Raw genomic sequence first — 18,717 nt, 5'->3', positions numbered from 1 at the left:
GGCTGATTTTTTGAATTTAAGTACGTTAACGGCGTTGTGTTGTAAGTTAATCATTGTTTGGTTTTGCGCATTTATTTGGCGTTGATGCTTAAGAGTTATTTGGAATATTTTACTTGCGCAAAACGTAATCATTAGAAGGGTCGACACTGTTAAGATACCTGGAAGAATTACCCATTTGTCAAACCAAAACTTTAATCCAAACTCCTACTATAACCATTACCACCCGTGGCACTGTGATCAGACTGCTGTACCGCAGATGCAGGGTTAAAGCGAGAAGTCGATCGATGCAGACTCCGCTCAGGGTTAAGGAAGAAACTCCAGAAGTTATCGACCCGCAAAAGAACTGAACCATCCTCAGTTTGCAATACGGGCTGAAATAATCTAGAAGCTTCGCTACTTTGTAAGCAACGAAGTATGGCTGAACAACCAATCCCACAAGAATATCTGAGGCTGCCAAACAAAATAACAGCGTAAAAGATGGCGAATGCAGTTCTCGTGTTTTGTAAATTACAAGCATGACGATGCCATTTCCCAGTATTGCAGTCAGCGCGAACAGTGTGGTAATAACACACGACAAGATGCTTGCTGTAACATCATGTCTGATTTGTTCCCAATAAACTTTAAGGAAAAAGCATTCGAAGTTTGTTGAGTTCATCTGGAAGCCAAAGTTGCGGATAACGACCGATACTGATTCGCGATCTCCAGAGAAAAAGCGAAACTAATCTGATAAATAAAAGGGAAATCGCATTGGTTCATGCATTAAGTTTTACATTGCGTGCTCATCTATTATAAATAAGAGTCAAATTTCAAGTCATCGCCTTTTTATGGTGCTTATTGTGCTTTAGATATGTTATTCGTTAGTAACAACAAAACACGCGATATTTGTTGTTATTCCTTTATTCAGTATTATTATTTCTTATTTACGATCAAATCAAAATAGGGTTGTAGAAGAATGTGTGCATAACTAACATGTTTATTTTAAAGATTATTTAAGCCTTGTGAAGAAAAGCTTAGCCCGAAACATATGGCCGGCCTTTCAAGTGTTTCAAGCCACGAATTTTCGAATTACATGTGCCTGATATTAACACATACCTTCAAGTCCTTCGTTGATAAACATTTCTCTAAAAACCAGCTGCACTGCAACATTTATTGCGATTGATCTGGCCATGTTAAACTCCCATGCATCTGGCGAATTTTCTTTGGCTCTTTATGTACCTTTTGTTTGTATTTTCACATGAATGCTCTCCGCTCACTTTTTATGGTTGAATGACAATGATTGGCATGACCTCTAAATAGCCAATCAAAATCACTCCCAAGGAGCAATTCTCGCGGCGGGATCGCCTTGAGTGCAGGCGTGGTACGAAGTATCTTCCTTTCAATAAGCAAATATTGGATTTAAAAGAAAAGGAAAAAGGGATTGTAATCTTCTTCTTCTTCTTCTTCTCCTTCTCCTTCTTTTCATTTATTCATGATCCATGGCCATTTCTGCTCAATATAACAAAGGGAAAATTCAGAAGATGAAAAAAATTTGAATTCAAATGTACCCGCCTACTTATTTCTACATGTACCTAATTTTAACTGACGTAAACTTAATTTTTAAAAAAATGGAACTGGAAGCGGCAAATTTTGGCAAGACTGCTTAAAGAAATTAAATTTCGCGATGCTTTTCAAATATTGATTCCAATCAACAAACAAATAGTCTCAGAATCATACCCACAGATAATTTAGTTTAGTCTTTTTGGACAAACCAATTTTACAATGATATTGGACGAAATGAAGAGCTGGCATACTCGTTTCCGACGAAGCGCAACGTCTTACTTCAAAGGTAAACATTTGCGTTATGAATTTTGCATGTCGTATAATTACGAGGAATATATCGCTCGAGAGAAACAACGCGCAAGTATAAAAACGCTACATAATTATCTAAGGTGACGTTGAGATATAAAGGGTTTTACGCCGGGGGATTTAACTTTGTGCCGTTAATTTTTGGCATAACCTTTTTTTACAAGTCAACATATGAAAGATCATATATTTGAACTGCTGCCCAAAAAGATGTGAAGACATGATTGATTGACAACTTAAGCAGCTCTGAAATTAAAGCCTGAAAAAAATTCCCGCTTGAACGGGATTCGAACCAGCCCATGACCTCTGCGATACCGGTGCAGTGCTCTGCCAACTGAGCTATCAAGCCAACTGGCAGCTGGTCACTTTGTGAGTTCTTTAATAATATACCCGTAGATGATATTTGAACTGCGGATAAAGATATGAAGACGAAATGGTCATCGCAGTTAAGTTCATAACTTTTTTTCGCGGGCGTTTAATTTCGTAATCGTTTTGCTATCGTGGAAATGGAAATAAGATATGCAACAATCAGAAGATCAAACAAGTTTATCTTACTGTTACGTCGCTGCGTTTAATCTTCTTCCTAGAAGTTAACTACCAATGTATTCATCTGCACTGTACGATCGGACACAACTGGCTTGCATAGAATGAGCAACACTGTTATTTCGGGGAAAAAGACAGGGAGCAACTTTTAACGGAAGATAAAATTTCCGGGAATCGTGTGACGGTAAAATTACCGGGACCCAGAGATACAAAAGATAATACTGAATAATAATAGAAAAAAAAAAAACGGGAAAATCCTCAAGAAATATTCTCTTCAGTTTAGACCCTGGTGCAAGAACTCAACACTCCTCTGACCCTCACATTTCTGGCTGTTTAATTTAACGTTGAGCATTTATTGAGCATGCGATTTCTCTAACTGCGGTTACTGATCATAAATCATGCAATAAAGCAACCGTGAAAATGTCCACCGACAGCAAAATTGCTACAATCGATAAATAATTGATTCTGATCGCTGTGGAAGCTGTTTTTCTTTTTTTTCAATTATGGCTCTCCCATAGAAAGTTGCTTCTTATGGAGTGAAAATGAGACTTCTAGATCTTACCTTATTCCTTTTCGTTGTGATTTTAAAGCCCTGTGATTGTACCACTGGTCGTCACGGTAGTACTTCCAAAAAATTTATAAAGCCATGCTTTGATGGAGACGAAATTGAAAACACGTGCTCAGAGCCAAGCGATTCCTGCCACGAGAAGCTAGGAACAGAGTTTAAGCTCGTCCGTTTGGAGGGATTTAAGGTAAGATGTAACTGTCAAAACTAAATGTACAGCAGAAACTGGAACTGCGTTATCGACCAATTCCATTTAAACCGGCTACCGAACGTTCCCTAGGTGCAATTTTCAAATCGTTAGAAATTTGTAAACAATAGAAAGCGGCCGTTAATATTATTAGAAGCTTGCTGGTTGCTCAAGAGACTCAGTGGAGTTGTTATTTTCCCTTCTTCTATTTTGTATATTTTTTTGTAGCCTGCGTAGTACGTCCGCCCTCTCCCCTTAAAAGATCTCCCCGACTTTTTTTTTTGCGGAAGAGGCGGATGTACACAGACTAACATTTCACGGCATTTACTGATTTCAAAGTTTTCTTTTTCAGGGTCTTACAACCACAATTACGCGCAAAAACCCGCGTAAAAAGAACACACAAACAGTGGGACGAATACACTAGTTCTCTTAAGCCTGGTTCTCACATCCCGCCGATCTGCCTGCAAGACGCAAAAATTATAAAAATATTGCACTTTAAAAGACTATTGACACGTATAATAAGTACTTAGTTACTGGTCCCAAGGGAAAGAGTCAGTTTGTTTCCACTCGACGTCAATGTTAGATTCCCCTCGCCTTCGCCTCGGGGAACATTGAAGTCGAGGGGAAACAAAACTCACCGTTTGCCGTGGGGCCAGTCATTAAGTGTTTTGTTATACCTCCCAACTCAAATATAGGAAAAACTGGGAAACAATTCTTTGCTTGAAGCCGAGAGGCATAACAAATTTGCCTCGGTTTTTACGACCTAATCACGTGCGAGTCGAAAATTTAAGTCATTGTCTCCCTAGGGAATTAGTGAGTTTTCCTCCCCTTAGGGTGTCAGTGAGTTTTGACCCACGACACGTGACACGTTCTCCACCTATCGGAAAACGTATTTGAGTTGGGAGGTATAACAACGGACCATGTTTTCTAGGTTGTTAGGTACGAAAAGTTCGGCCATTTCCATACTCACATGGACTCTACCATCAAAGACTCTAATGTTCCTTGCTGTCATCAGAATTATCTCAGAGCATCCGACTGCAGAGTCTGCAGGTTGGTTACTTACTAAAGCCATACGTAGTCCCCATATTACAAAAGGCATAAAACACGGCAGTTAACACCAAAGACAAGGGTCATGCTTCAGTAGCCATTTCTTTATGACTACTGAACCATTTTTAAACCGGGCTCAGTCCAGTAGCATTTCGTGTTAATTTACTTTCAGACAAAGTGGCTAAATTCGTCAGCTTTTACTAAAATATTGAAAAAGCTATAAACAGTTTTTAAATCAAAAACTACATCTTGAAGAGAAAAGAGACTAAGAGTCTCCATAAAAGGGCAGTATGGCCCATCACCTTTTGTCTCTTCATGTTTATGCTTTCTGTTTTCTTTTTCTATCTTTTTTTCAGATTTATCACGATCCTGTATTTCCTTAACGATGTAGAAGAAGGAGGGCAAACAGCCTTTTTGATGGCTGATAACACTACAATCACTCCAGAAGTAAGTAATTAACCCCAGTGAATTGCAATGAAGTGAACTGAGCTTGCAAGTTTGCACACAAGGTCATCACATATCAGTTTTATGTCCTGCACTATTTAATGGAGGAAAAAAAACCTTGAAAATTCTTTGAATGGAAAGTAATCATTTATTTGATTGGGAATAGAGCGTAACTACATGTAGTGTCAAGTCAGTTGAGAGTTGGCCAAGTTATAGTAAAACAAGTAGTTAAAATTTTGACCCGATTATCAAATGTGATAAAAATCAACTTGAATGATAATCTTAAGACATCGTGTTGGTCCATTAAATTCTGATCCCCTCGGCGGTGCTCTAACCTGGCCAGCTTGATGTTCACTTAGAGAACATAACGAAGTCTTTTGATTACTTTATAATATTTTTAGGAAATTGAAAGAACGGATGAGATCAATCTGAATATGAATTGCCGTTTGGCCGATCTTATTCTGCCACCAAAGAAAGGCACCTCCATCATGTGGCATAACAACTTTATTGACCCCGAGAGCGGTCTGTTTCGGTCCGTGGACCGTCGTACATTGCACGGCAGGTGTGACGTCATCAGAGGAGAGAAATGGATCGCTAACAATTGGCTGACGGCGCCTACCGAGCACTCAAGATTCATTAAGAGCATGTTTGACACAGGATTCGATTGAAAGTCTCAGTCCATTTAATTTACTAGTTAGTCTCCTCGTGATAACAAAACAATTGTAGAGTATGTGTTCCACAACATGCGTTGAGTTGTGCTTGAGCTTTGTTCTGTATTAGTAGTGCTTTTTAGACGGTTATTAGTGCTATGATCACTGTATGAAATTTGTACGTAAGGGTTCTCCTCCACGCGTCTATACTGAGCCAATATTAACTTGAAGTTGATAAAGGTAAACAGCCTTTCGTAAAGAAATTGTGAAGCTGACTTCTCGAGCTTTAACCTTTCTCGTGAGAGCAATGTCAGCGAACAGTTCAAGACACAAGCGAAATTAAAGACATGTGAAATGATAAACACTTGCCTATTTACCAGCGCGTATGGGCGCAATGCACAATAAATCGTATTGGCGTTATAATGCGTCTACGATTCCAAAACAACTCAGTCCGCCCTATCAGAAGAAACTATATCGTAGCCAATGTTGTGAATAAAGACGATGACTGCAAAACACTTTCCAAAACACTTTCCAAAACGCTTTCCAAAATAAATTGAAGATAAATGCGAAACTGTTTGCCATAACACTGCGCCTGCGTACCTGTTTAAAGGGTGCCAGTTTTATGATGTTCGGATGGCCGAATCGACGTTTGGTACGTCTCAGTCTTCCTTGTCTTCTCGTGTGTCGTGTTCTGTGGCTGAATCGACGTCTGGTCTTGCTATTATAGGTGTTCCAATAAAGCATCCGCGTCTTGAGTCTACTCCTGTTGCCTTTTACTAAAGATTTCCGAGGATGAGGACAACTCGAATGAGTCTTTAGACTAATTTTTCGTCGCCCTGCCTCTTGGCAGGGCTCATAACTTAACAAATGAAGTCTATACGCGGTTATTGACCAACCTTTTTCGGTCAAGATGGCTGGATATTGGCCAAGTTCCTTAGCGTGTTTTTGGACTGAGACGCCAATATCCAGCCATCTTGACCGAATAAGCTTGTTCAATAAAGGATTTATTAGTATAAGACTTTCGAGGAAATTGTCCTTGCGGGACAGCAGGTAGTCCCGAGCGGGCATGATAGCGCCATCTTGCCCGCTCGGGGAGTCAATTATAGCGCTGGGTTTGGTTCGTCTTGCCCGTTCACGGAGCTAGCCATATAATAAACGACGTTTCTCAGACCGCTTCCATTAGTTATGGTTGACCTATCAGCACTATCAGCACGAGCATATTTTAAGGAAGTCTTACATAAAGAACTACGTGTGTATTTGGGTTTACGTACGTTAAATGCAACATTCCTGTAACCATTGTTCAATCTTGTAACTCCTATCTATCTAGCCACCACCCTCACCTACCCCGCTGCTGCCTCCCTACCCCCACCCCGTTGTTTATATGGCTAAGTTTGGCCCTCAAAAGACATCAATAAAACGTTTGGATCACAAAATTAAATCCTTCAAGCATGATATTTTTCGTACGTTTGGCCGAAATGTTCTCATATTTTCAGGATTTGCAAAAAAAGAGATGATCTTTTCTCATATAGTTAGTCGACAATCAACTAATGTTAGCGAATATCATTATTGATTTTCCCGTTTTCTGTTAAAATTCAGGCTATGAAGTGCACAAGTAAGTAAGAGGACACCAATAGCCTTTGGCTATAAGCATTGACTACCGAAGGTAAATAAAAGTCGTTTATTTACTGATCGAAAACAAGAAACGAAAACGGAAGGAAAATAGTTGAAAGTAACGATTACATTCCCACGCCGGGAATCGAACCCCGGCCGCGGCGGAGAGAGCGCCGAATCCTAACCACTGGACCACGTGGGATGTTCTCTCGCAATTCCAGTATTTTGTAACATCAATTTTCCCAATTTGTTGAGCTGCGTGATTGCTGATCTGGCAGCAAAAAAAACAAAAAAAAAAATTCCTTATCTTTTCTTAAAGCAACGATATGGGAAGTTCCTTGCTCCTCATTTTCCGAATTTGCTCCTCACTATCTCCGTTGCAAGCCGCTGAGAAAACTCCCGTTGCAAATTGGTTACCCTCGATGCAAGGTCGTAACACGTTAAACGTTAACGATGTATTGAAGACCATTGAACAAGAATAAAAGTAAGCCAAATAACCCTGTTCAAGTTACAGTTCCCCAAAAAGATGTCTTAAACCTGTTACCCTACTTATGTCCTCACAGTAACCAAATCAAGGGTGCGTTCCTTTGGGGTGATCCGGATCCCGATCAGTGATCCAAGATCACTCGGATCATGGTGCATCAAAGGAACCGACGAATCCACTCTGGTCACGGATTCATCGGTTCCTTTGATGCACCATGATCCGAGTGATCTTGGATCACTGATCCTGGTCCAGATCATCCCAAAGGGACGCACCCTAGATCTCCTCTTTTGTCAACCTCAAGATCATATTTCAGAACACATGCCGCATCAAATCCCACTTTCCATACAAAATTCACTTCAACCGCTCTCAGAAATCCAAAGCCATCTATAAAGCCGGTTTCTGGGGCTGTATTTAATGAATTATCTGACGTGAGCAAAACAAAACGAAGACTCCTTGACAGGAAAACGGAAAATTACAAGGCCCCTGCAAAAATTGACCATTCATCAGCCATTGCTGATCATGTGAAAACCACTGGTCACAACATAAAATGGGATCACTTTGACATTCTAGCGTCCGAAAACACTGACTTTCCATGATTGCAGAATTGAGGAGATTCTGTTCATTCAAGAACTTAAGACTTCACTAAGATAATGACACTGTCAGTAGTGAAAAGTTGTTGCTTTACTAGCTGTTACTCATGCTGAATACGTGCATGCGTATTTGTAGACTTCAGTACATTTATGTCCAACACGCTGTGTAGCATCTTGTACAACAAAACACCTAGTATCCAGAATGGACAGTAACTCTGGTTTTCCTTCAACACGCACAAATCTTTCGCCTTTTACTAAAGATGTCCGTGGAGGAGAACAACTCGAATGAGTCTATTGACCAATTTTTCCAAGCTCTGCCTGTTGGCGGGGCTCATAATTTAACAGATGAAGTATACCACGTTTCTACCGCTTCAGTCAGTAGTGGTTGACCTCGTAGTATCAGGATGAGGATATTTTAGGCAGTCTAACACAGGAACATTGAGTTTCTCGCGTAGAAGCCATCTTTATGATACGTGGACACGTTAAGTCTTTAAACTCGCGGAAAGGGTTTTCGGCTGATTTTTTTGCTAATTCGGCTTCATTTTTTCCGCGAAATGGACTCGATTCAACGTATTTTAATTAATCATTGTACCTTACACAAACGTTTTGAACTCGTATGAAATGAGGCGTCAAAACTGCTCCTCAATATTCGTGCCATTCCTATTTTATGCGCCAAATATCTTTGCGTACTCCTCACTGCATGTGCATTTGGGTTTACGCAATACAACATTCTTCTAACCATTTCTGGTAACTCATATCTAGACCACCACTAGACCACGTGGGATGTTCACTAGGTTACAGGATCAGTTATAGAAATAACATTGCAAGGAGATTCCAGTATTTTGTAACATCAAATTTGCCAATTATTCTTATGAATTGCATGATTGTTGATTTTGCCAAGAATCTTGACGTTTTCTTAAGGTACAAGCATATTTCTATACTTACCTATATGTTAATTTTGTTTTGTTTTGTTTGTTTGTTTGTTTGTTTATTTGTTTGTTTGTTTATTTGTTTGTTTGTTTGTTTGTTTGTTTGGGATTTTTGTCATTACTTCAGCTTAGAAAAGCTAGAGAAGACTTACATAAGGAAAAACACAAAATTCCAAGACTGGGTTTCAAACCCGGGTTGTCGTAGCAGATAAATGTCTATAGGTCAATGCCCTTAGCCATACCGAGTTGGTGAGAGCGTTAATCTGTAAACACAGAACTCTCAGAAAGGCTATACGTTGCGTTGCTCATGTGTTCAATTATTACGCAAAGAGACAAGCAAAGAAGAAGAAAAAAGAATTAAGCTAGTTATTAATCAAATCCGATATCATGAGAACTTTTGATGTGATTTGAATACTTTGTTGGTGCTGTGAGCCAGTTGTTGGCGATCCACTTTTCTCCTTTATATTAATGACGTCACATCCAACGTGAATGGAATATCGGTCTAAATCTCCAAGACGACCGCTGTCTTTCCACTTTGTAATCAACTTCGTAACATTTCTGGATTTGTAATTGAGCGGCGTTATTTCACACATTAATCGACCATTTCTTTCTTCTTTTTAATTATGTTTTGAAAAATGTAGCCAGTAGGTATAAAGCGCTTTAATATTTCTAATATTCTAAGACATGTTTTCATTTTCGATCTACTTTTTAGGTTTGAACGCATACAGTTTAACGGGACTTACAAATGGTAAGTGCCATGGTTCGATTGTATTAATTTTATAATGTATACTCAAACATCCCAATTGGGCTAAAATACTCTCTCTACTCTCTACTCTCTACTCTCTCTTTTCCTGTCTTTTTATGTGTGCTTTTATGTTATTTTCCTGACCTGGGATTTATTTTCATTTAACGTTGATGTCAACTGACTACCTGGCTGCCTGTTGTTGAATAGTCATCAGAAAAACAAAACTTTTATTTTCATTTCAGGAAGATTAACTATGCAGTCATTTAACAAGTTGAATATTAAGAAGATTCTCCGGTACATGGATTTCTTGAAAACAATAGTCCACGACACAGATTCGGTTTTAGTCAACAGGCCTGGCTACCACAAGACAAAACCGCTGACCTTGTTTTGAGACGTCTCCACGAAAGGTTATTTCTCCCAAATACTGTAAAGTAACTAGAACGCGATGTCCCGTAGGTAAGCGTGGTTGCCATAATTTGGAAAACAGGTGTTAACGCGCGCAACAACGTTTTTCCAGCTTGAAACAGACTACGAGACAAGTTGTCGATCAGAAAATCCCGGATGTTGTATTGCGACTTAAAACCAAACTGTTTTGTTTTACAGGATCATAAAGTTAACCAAGCTGCCGAGAAAAATAGTTCAGGGTGGAGAACCAATGCAGGTGAACCTGATTTAATTTAGTACTGCGCATACACTTGTTATCCACGTACATGTAAATGTGATGTGTTGACTTGGTGCAAAAGGAACGCACTGTTTTAATGCATAAATCCGCTAAAGAACAACTTAAAGAGGCCGTAATTTTCAGAGTAAGGGGAAATGAAGTCGAAATTAGATTTTGATGTAAAAGATAAGTAATCACTTCCCACGCCGGGAATCGAACCCGGGCCGCGGCGGTGAGAGCGCCGAATCCTAACCACTAGACCACGTGGGATTGCTCGTTAAAACTAAGAATAATGTTAGATCCGCGTTGTTCAGAACAGATTGTGCGATCCACGGAATAGGACGTGTTCACAGTAAAACATCAAAGAAAGGTTAGAAGAAAAAAGAAACACTTGAGGGAAACAGTGTTTCATTTTCATCAAGTTAGCTGATTTTTGGTGTTATTTGTTCGTTGGTTTTTTTTTTAAGGGCTGTTACGGAAGCATGTCTCTCTTTAATTTTTAGCTGTAATTTGATTTAAATGTTTGCAATCTGAAGGGTTTTTTTTTCCTGATTTTTCGGTGGCACCTGTCTAACTTCATCAGAGTGTAAAGTGGATGTTCGTTATAACGTAGCTTACATCCATTTTTCACCCTGATGAAGGTGGAAAGATGCCACCGAAAATTCAGTGAACAAAACCTACAGTTCGGATATATTTAAGTCAAATAATCAGTGTCCACCGATCGCAACAATCGAAGTATCTTTAGTTGTACGCAAGTTTAGGTATTTAAACCCTTAAAATTGATTTAAAAGCAGAAATGCAGTGTGTCCATCAAGTATTAACACCAGCCGGAGGACTCTATAAGGAAAAAAAAAAAAAGGACTTTCCCACGCCGGGAATCGAACCCGGGCAGCGGCGGTGAAAGCGCCGAATCCTAACCAGTAGACCACGTGGGAATCCTGTCTTAACCAGGTTTCCGCCTCAGAGCAAATCAACATCGATCAATTACGAAAATTTCAAATGTATGATTGACAGGTCTAGTTATTGAAAAAAAAAAATGACACATTTTTCAGGCATAGAACAGTTTTAATGCATCGATAAGGCGCAAACATTATAAAAATATTGAACTTAAAAAGGTTATTGACACGTATAATAAGCACTTAATTACTAGCCCCAAGCGAGACAGTGAGTTTTGTTTCCCCTCGACTTCAATTAGGTCGAGGGGAAACAAAACTCACTGTTTGCCGTGGGGCTAGTCATTACGTGTTTTGTTATACCTTCCAACTCAAATATAGGTAGAACTGCCGGGAGGAGTATTTGAGTTGGGAGGTATAACAACGGACGATGTTTTCTAGGTTGTTAGGTACGAAAAGTTCGGCCATTTCCATGCTCACATGGACTCTACCATCAAAGACCCTACTGTTCCTTGCTGTCATCAGAATTATCTCAGAGCATCCGACTGCAGAGTCTGCAGGTTGGTTATTTATTAAAGCCATGTGCAGTGCCCATATTACAGAGGGCATGAAATACCGTAGTTAACACCAAAGACAAGGGTCATGCTTCAGTAATCATTTCTCTATGACAACTGAACCATTTTCAAACCGGGCTCAGTTCAGTAGCATTTCGTGTTAATTTAATTACTTTCAGACATATTAGCAAAATTCGTCAGCTTTTACTAAAATATTGAAAAAAATATAAACAGTTTTAAAGTAAAAACTACATCTTGAAGAGAAAAGAGCCTTGGAGTTCTTGTGAAAAAAATGACTAAGGTTGTTAACAGTTCATTTCAATTTTACTGGTCCGTAAACTACGTTCGCCAACGCCCATAAAAGGGTAGTATGACCCATCACCTTTTATCTGTTCATGTTTATGATTTAATTTTCGCCATACATTTATTTTGATGCATTTGATAATGTTAGTTTTAATGTTTTCATCCGTTTTCTTTTATTTTCTTTTTTTCAGATTTATTACGATCCTGTATTTTCTTAACGATGTAGAAGAAGGAGGGCAGACAGCCTTTTTGGTGGCAGATAACACTACAATGACTCCAGAAGTAAGTAATTAATAACCCCAGTGAATTGTAGCAAAGTGAACTGAGCTTGCAAGTTTGCACGCCAGTTAGTTGCTGATCAATGCAAGACGAGATGACTGACCAGTAACCAAAACTGTTCCCACAACAGTGCACATCCCACGTGGTCTAGTGGTTAGGATTCGGCGCTCTCACCGCCGCGGCCCGGGTTCGATTCCCGGCGTGGGAATTTCCTTTTTTCTGCCTTTTGTTTAGATTCACAGCGCTTGTGGGTATTATTTACACAAAGTAGCTTACAGCAGTTGTTAGTTGTCAAGGTGCTTCCTGAAAGATTTTGGTTGACGGCTTGGCCTAGAGACGCGTATATCCAACGAGTAAATAACAAGACAAAAAGTCAAAACCGCAGCAAACTCTGAAAACTAATAAACAAAAACAATATACACGCTCATTACATATCCATTTTATATCCTGCACTCCCTAACTGAAGAAAACAACAAGCTTTTTTTGAATGGGATTTTAACATTTATTCAACTGAGAAGAGAGCTTAACTAGCTAGTGTCAATTCAGGTCAGAGTTGGCCAAGTAATAGTATTCAAACGTAATAGTGAAATAAGTAGTTAAAATTTGGCCCCATTAACAAATGTAATAAGAATCGACTTAAATGATAATCTTAAGACATCGTGTTGGTCCACTGAATTTGTGAGTCCAATTCTGATCCCCTCGGAGGTGTTCTAACCTGGCCAGTTTGATGTTCACTCAGAGAACATAACAAAATTTTGTTATTCCTTTATTGTATTTTTAGGAAATTGAAAGAACGGATGAGTCTGTTGGTTCAAAGCGTTAGTGAGTAGTAATTACGCACAGAAGTTCAGAGTAGTTGTTTAGTTGTCAAGATATTTACTGAGATTTGTTGGTTGGCGGCTTGGTCTAGAGACACACTGGTCCAATACAAGACAAGTGGTCAAAACCGCAGCTGCAGCAAACTATGAAAACTAAACATCAACAATACACACGGTCACTACATATCAGTTTTATGTCCTGCTCTATTTAATGGAGGAAAAAAAACCTTGAAATTTCTTTGAATGGAAAGTAATCATTTATTTGATTGGGAATAGAGCGTAACTACATGTAGTGTCAAGTCAGTTGAGAGTTGGCCAAGTTATAGTAAAACAAGTAGTTAAAATTTTGACCCGATTATCAAATGTGATAAAAATCAACTTGAATGATAATCTTAAGACATCGTGTTGGTCCATGAAATTCTGATCCCCTCGGAGGTGTTCTAACCTGGCCAGTTTGATGTTCACTTAGAGAACATAACGAAGTCTTTTCATTACTTTATAATATTTTTAGGAAATTGAAAGAACGGATGAGATCAATCTGAATATGAATTGCCGTTTGGCCGATCTTATTCTGCCACCAAAGAAAGGCACCGCCCGTCATGTGGTATAACAACTTTATTGACCCCGAGAGCGGTCTTCTAGGGTCCGCGGACCGTCGAACATTGCACGGCGGGTGTGACGTCATTAGAGGAGAGAAATGGATCGCTAACAATTGGCTGACGGCGCCTACCAAGCACTCAAGATACATTAAAAGCATGTTTGACACGGGATTCGATTGAAAATCTCAGTCCATTTAATTTACTAGTTAGTCTTTCCGTGATAACAAAACAATTGATGCTGAGTGTAAAGATAATGAGAATGGTTGCTAGCTTGGGAGTTCAGACTGATTTTTTGGCTGTTCTCGCACAGCCGAGACAATGTAACAGCCGAATGGCTAAGGCTTTAGCATATTCGGGACATTATCTGAAGGCTCACATTGACCAAAGCTATAGATACGAACGATCAAGCGAAGGCTACAATACTGACTTTAATATTCATCCGTTTTATAAACATTATCATGTTTTTTTTGTAATAAATTCTGATAAAAGACACATGAAGGTCCCAATTTTAAATTAAGTTTCATTATGGCGTAATCTGAGGTTAAAAAAGAAAATAATGGAATTTTAAATAGAAGGCCCGGGTGAGTCCTCTGAGCCGGGATACTTCGTCTCTGATGATCTAAAAATCTATCAATGTGATCAAGAGCAAGGGTACAGGAAACGAAAAGTCACATTTGTTCCTACTGTGGATGTAAAAATAAAAATGGATGTAATGACCTTTGCATTGTGTAAGCCAAAATAAGAGATGAATTTGGAAGACGCTGAGGCTACGGTCGACAATAAATAAATAATGGGAAGAACAGAACACAATCAGGAGCCTTCACTCTCTTTGGGTTAACCACATCGGTCACTCCGATCGAGGTGTCTCTCGAACTCTGACCAAGGTATAAAATGTATTCTGCGGCATTATTTTCTAGTCCAAGTAGAGCCCGTTATGAGTTCCACAACATGCGTTGAGTTGTGCTTTAGCTTTGTTCTGTATTACCTTTGATCAGTTTGATTCCCAAATACAAAGAACCACTAAAAAGGAAAATGGTAACTTACGGCGTCAAACTGCGAAAGTTTCCCCTCTAAATAGCTGGCCAGCTCTTCCATCAAATCGACTACTTGGAAATCCCGTATCACAAGCTGTCAAACATGGAATGCTGTCAATAGTGAAACAAGGACTCGAGAGCTTAGAATACTGTGAAGTCAGTTAATCTGGTCCTCATACCGAGCGGTTTTGATGGGCCATTTCTGTCATTTGCTGCCGGTTAGCCATTATGGTCTGCTATCAGCTGCTCTAACGAGAAACGCTTTGTGTTCTTCGCGCTTGGGAACCTCTAGCAAAGTAATTCAACCCGTACTGGATGTTTATTTCTGTCTCTTTGTCAGTTCCGTCAAGCGGTCTTTTCACAGAAGTACATGCGCACGCCCGGTTGAAAGGAAAAGGAGGCAAGATGGCGCTCAACTTCAACCCCGACGGAGGTGGGTCGTTTAAAATTTGTTTACTGAAATTTATGTGTATAAATGTGGACTCATACACCATAAGTCCTTTTTATCGGACATCTCTGCACTTTACTGTACGTGTTCTCGAAACGTTTCTGGGTCTTCGAGAAAACGAGCCCAGTGTATTTAATAAATTTAATAAATATGGCCCATTATTGACTTAGCGCGATAATGGGTTTTATGCTGAGGCGGGGCGTTATCTTATCTTACGGTACAAGCTGCAGAGGCAGATAGCCGTTAATGGGCTAGACACCACACGCAGAGCAAGCTTTAAATTCGTGTGCTTTGCTAACCCTCTCCCCTTTTTCTGCCAGCGCCGATCGTGATAGCTGTTTAGCCTTAGAAGCGTACTTTACTTTCTTTCGTCGGAGTCAGGCAAGTGTACCTTTATAGCCCTTACCTTTACTCTAATTAGTCTGTCCTTCTCCATTTTGGCTATTGTTAACCTTCGTTTCAAGTTGCTGTTAGTGCCCTCTCCTTTTATACATCTATGGCTAAACATCGCGTGTTAATAATAGGGCACTCCTTCGTTCACCGACTTGCGGCGTTTGTGCAGAAGAAGCGGCACTTGCATGCGTTTATCAATCTTAGTGATATTGCGGATATTCATTTTCATGGCGTTGGGGGCCGCACAATTGAGAAATTTCGTAAGTTTGACTTTACAGTCGTGCGCCAAATTGCTCCCAAGATCATTATTTTGGAGTTTGGCTCCAATGATCTCGTTAAGGTCGCGCCTGAGACTGTTGGCTCCGAGCTAGAAAAATTAGTTCGAGATTTGCACAATGTATATTCAGTCGAATTTGTTGTAGTAGGGCAGGTACTGCGGTGACGTACGCGGGACTCAGAGGATTACAATTGTAAGGTGGGCAAGCTTCACCAATACCTTAAGGTAGTGCCTGAGCAGTTGCCTTTTTGTTATTACTGGCGCACAGAGGTTTTTGGAACTGCAAGCGAGACCTTTATTTACCTGATGGGGTCCATCTAAACAATTTAGGCTACTACAAATTTATGCGTAGCATTCGAGGGGCTGTTTTGAAGGCTGTGAAGTTAGTGGGTGTGTCCGCCGATTAATTGCCGTTGCCCAAGGCCACGTAGCCATCGTGATCTTTTAAAGGCGGTATTACAAAATATTTAATACATGCATCATATATACAGATTTCGCAGGCTATATTGGAATTTGGAATTACTTGCACTTGACATTTATGGCGTAATTAGTGTGTTATCACCTGGCGGCTATTGTTATACCACATTAGTGTGCCCAACACACTCAGGCCATTATAGGACAATAGTCCTCTTGAAATGTCTCGGATTGTTTTACAGTATTGCACTTGACATTATGGCGTAATTAGTGTGTTATCACCTGGCGGCTATTGTTATACCACATTAGTGTGCCCAACACACTCAGGCCATTATAGGACAATAGTCCTCTTGAAATGTCTCGGATTGTTTTACAGTATTGCACTTGACATTATGGCGTAATTAGTGTGTTATCACCTGGCGGCTATTGCTTAACTGCATTAGTGTGCCCAACACACTCAGGCCATTATAGGACAACTGTCCTTTTGAAATGTCTCGGATTGTTGGTTTTGTTATGTTGCCTGCTTCTATGTGTACTTGACATTCGTTGACTTTCACGTAAGCCTTTACGAAATGTCTCGGATTTGTTTGTGCCATTTGATTTCAACATATTAATCGCCCTTAGCTCATAGGCTGAAGTGCCAGCCTGCTAAGACAAGGGGAGTACACCCACTAGGTTTGAGCTTCACAGCGTCTTAATCTCATCTACGTTTGAGTAATGTAATTTCAATTTTTCATAAGCATGCCTCCTAAACGAGCCTCTAAGCGCCAGGCGTCAAAAAGTTCCACACAGGCGGTATCGGCGAAACAGCGCCGTTCAGAAGGTAAGTCTGCGTCCCTGCCTAACAGCACGACGTCCTCACCACAGTTCAGCCTCACCGCACTGAGTGAATTGATCTCAAACGCGATTTCTGGGGCCTTACAGTCGGCCGGCATCGGCACTCTCAACATCTCTCCCGCAGTTGGCGAACAGAGACCTAGTAATCAGTCCACGTCACAGCCCATCGTGGTTGAAGATGCCGCCTCAAAAGAGATTGCAGATCTGACGAACACCGTGGCTGCGGGTAGGCTAACCTTTGCGTCTGAGAAACCGGACGGCACGTTTTCCAGTGTCACTTTTGAGCTCGAGTCTCGCGTCTCGGATCGTATCAAGGCAAAGATATGGGCAAACGAATATGTTGATTTCGGGTCTCTCCTCTCCGTGTCACCAGACGAGTCCCAATATCGATTATCTGTCGCAAATGACCATGATCACCCTAGTCTTTGCCTTGAGCACGTTAAGCCAAAACGGCGTAGCTTATCCATTGACCAATGGGTGACTGCATTTAATGTGTTTGTAGCTGTTTATACAATTAGGGTACCTAAGGCGACAAGTTCTCTGATGAAGTATTCTGAGGTGGTCAGGGATATTGCGGCAAAACAAGGTAACTGGCGTTATTACGACGAGCAGTTCTGATTTCTTCGCCAGTCTAAACCTGACCGATACCCATGGGATAACGTGGCTTGGGAATTATGGCACCAGGCCATGCATAGCTCCCTCACCACCTCACGCCCAAACTCGAACTATGATTTTCGTGCAAGGCGGCCCAACCGGCGTCCCTTTCAGTCCTTTCCCAAAGGGGTGTGTTGGAGATTTCATTCCGGTCAGTTCTGCAGAGGCTGCAATTTCAAACACTCCTGCTTCAGATGTGGGGCAGTCCATCCCGCAAGCCAATGCAGCGCTAACAGACCGAACAATAACACAAGCAACGCAGCCTCCAGCATGCCCTCTGGGAGTAACAGTCAGGGAAGAGCATCGGTTGTTGAGCCGCGGGCCAACGCCGGTAAGGCCCGACCGTCTCACATTTTATCTTAAGCGCTATAACAACGTAATTTCGGACTATCTTATCCAAGGCTTTATTCACGGTTTCTCAATACGATATTTTGGTTCTCCCCTTGCAATCCGATCCCCAAATCTGAAGAGCGCCATGGACAATCCGACTAGCGTGAATAATAAGTTGTCAAAAGAGCTCGCAGCGGGCAGAATTGTGGGTCCGTATGATACGCCTCCCTTTGAAACTTTTAGGGTATCGCCCCTAGGCATCGTTCCCAAAAAGTTACCGGGAGAATTAAGGTTAATTCATCTTTGTCTTACCCTGAGGGGTTATCTGTTAATGATGGTATTCCTAAAGAGTTAGCCACCGTAAGATATGCCACTATCGATGATGCTGTTAGGCTCATTAAAGCAATCGGACAGGGCTGTTTTCTGGCTAAGACAGACATTAAATCATCGTGCAATATATTTGAATCACTCAGCACTACGTTAGAATGGATCGCTAAATATAGATTGCACGCGTCGTCGGTCATCCATATTTTAGACGACTTCTTATATATTGGGCATTCGGAGGCCAAATGTCAGGTAGATCTCG

The 18,717-nt window shown here is 40.6% G+C and overlaps 1 protein-coding gene, 5 non-coding genes and 1 pseudogene across 8 annotated transcripts in view; 4 read left to right on the top strand and 3 right to left on the bottom strand.

Moving 5' to 3' along the window:
- The window catches only part of LOC149106579 (uncharacterized), a 70,761-nt gene that overhangs the window by 46,699 nt on the left and 5,345 nt on the right, over window positions 1-18,717 (top strand). The window contains exon 1 of one of the 2 annotated variants that reach the window (XM_089297838.1): window positions 15,380-17,373. The exons of the other annotated variant lie outside the window; for it this stretch is intronic. Within the exon in view, the coding sequence (XP_089153964.1) occupies window positions 17,052-17,373 (322 nt within the window). The 5' untranslated portion in view covers window positions 15,380-17,051. Of the gene's footprint in view, window positions 1-15,379; window positions 17,374-18,717 lie in introns of those variants that run through there. 2 annotated transcript variants of the gene reach the window in all.
- LOC149106581 (uncharacterized) lies at window positions 1,946-14,234 on the top strand (annotated as a pseudogene). Its single transcript, XR_016209909.1, has 11 exons — window positions 1,946-3,150; window positions 3,366-3,373; window positions 4,069-4,187; window positions 4,541-4,631; window positions 5,030-5,190; window positions 9,605-9,640; window positions 9,827-10,044; window positions 10,241-10,298; window positions 11,633-11,751; window positions 12,240-12,330; window positions 13,657-14,234. The product of XR_016209909.1 is annotated as an uncharacterized LOC149106581 (transcript).
- Window positions 7,020-7,091, bottom strand: Trnae-cuc (transfer RNA glutamic acid (anticodon CUC)). Its single transcript has one exon. It is a non-coding gene; the product is annotated as a tRNA-Glu (tRNA).
- LOC149106585 (U5 spliceosomal RNA) lies at window positions 8,174-8,295 on the top strand. Its single transcript, XR_016210059.1, has one exon. It is a non-coding gene; the product is annotated as a U5 spliceosomal RNA (small nuclear RNA).
- Window positions 10,497-10,568, bottom strand: Trnae-cuc (transfer RNA glutamic acid (anticodon CUC)). Its single transcript has one exon. It is a non-coding gene; the product is annotated as a tRNA-Glu (tRNA).
- On the bottom strand, window positions 11,162-11,233 carry Trnae-uuc (transfer RNA glutamic acid (anticodon UUC)). Its single transcript has one exon. It is a non-coding gene; the product is annotated as a tRNA-Glu (tRNA).
- Trnae-cuc (transfer RNA glutamic acid (anticodon CUC)) lies at window positions 12,464-12,535 on the top strand. Its single transcript has one exon. It is a non-coding gene; the product is annotated as a tRNA-Glu (tRNA).

Source organism: Orbicella faveolata, unplaced genomic scaffold, assembly GCF_042242905.1.
Source record: "Orbicella faveolata isolate gen_17 unplaced genomic scaffold, um_ofav_v1 contig_3, whole genome shotgun sequence".
NCBI classification, from domain to species: domain Eukaryota; kingdom Metazoa; phylum Cnidaria; class Anthozoa; order Scleractinia; family Merulinidae; genus Orbicella; species Orbicella faveolata.
The sequence above is the reverse complement of the archived record's forward strand: the minus strand, read 5'-3'. Positions and strand labels throughout refer to the sequence as shown.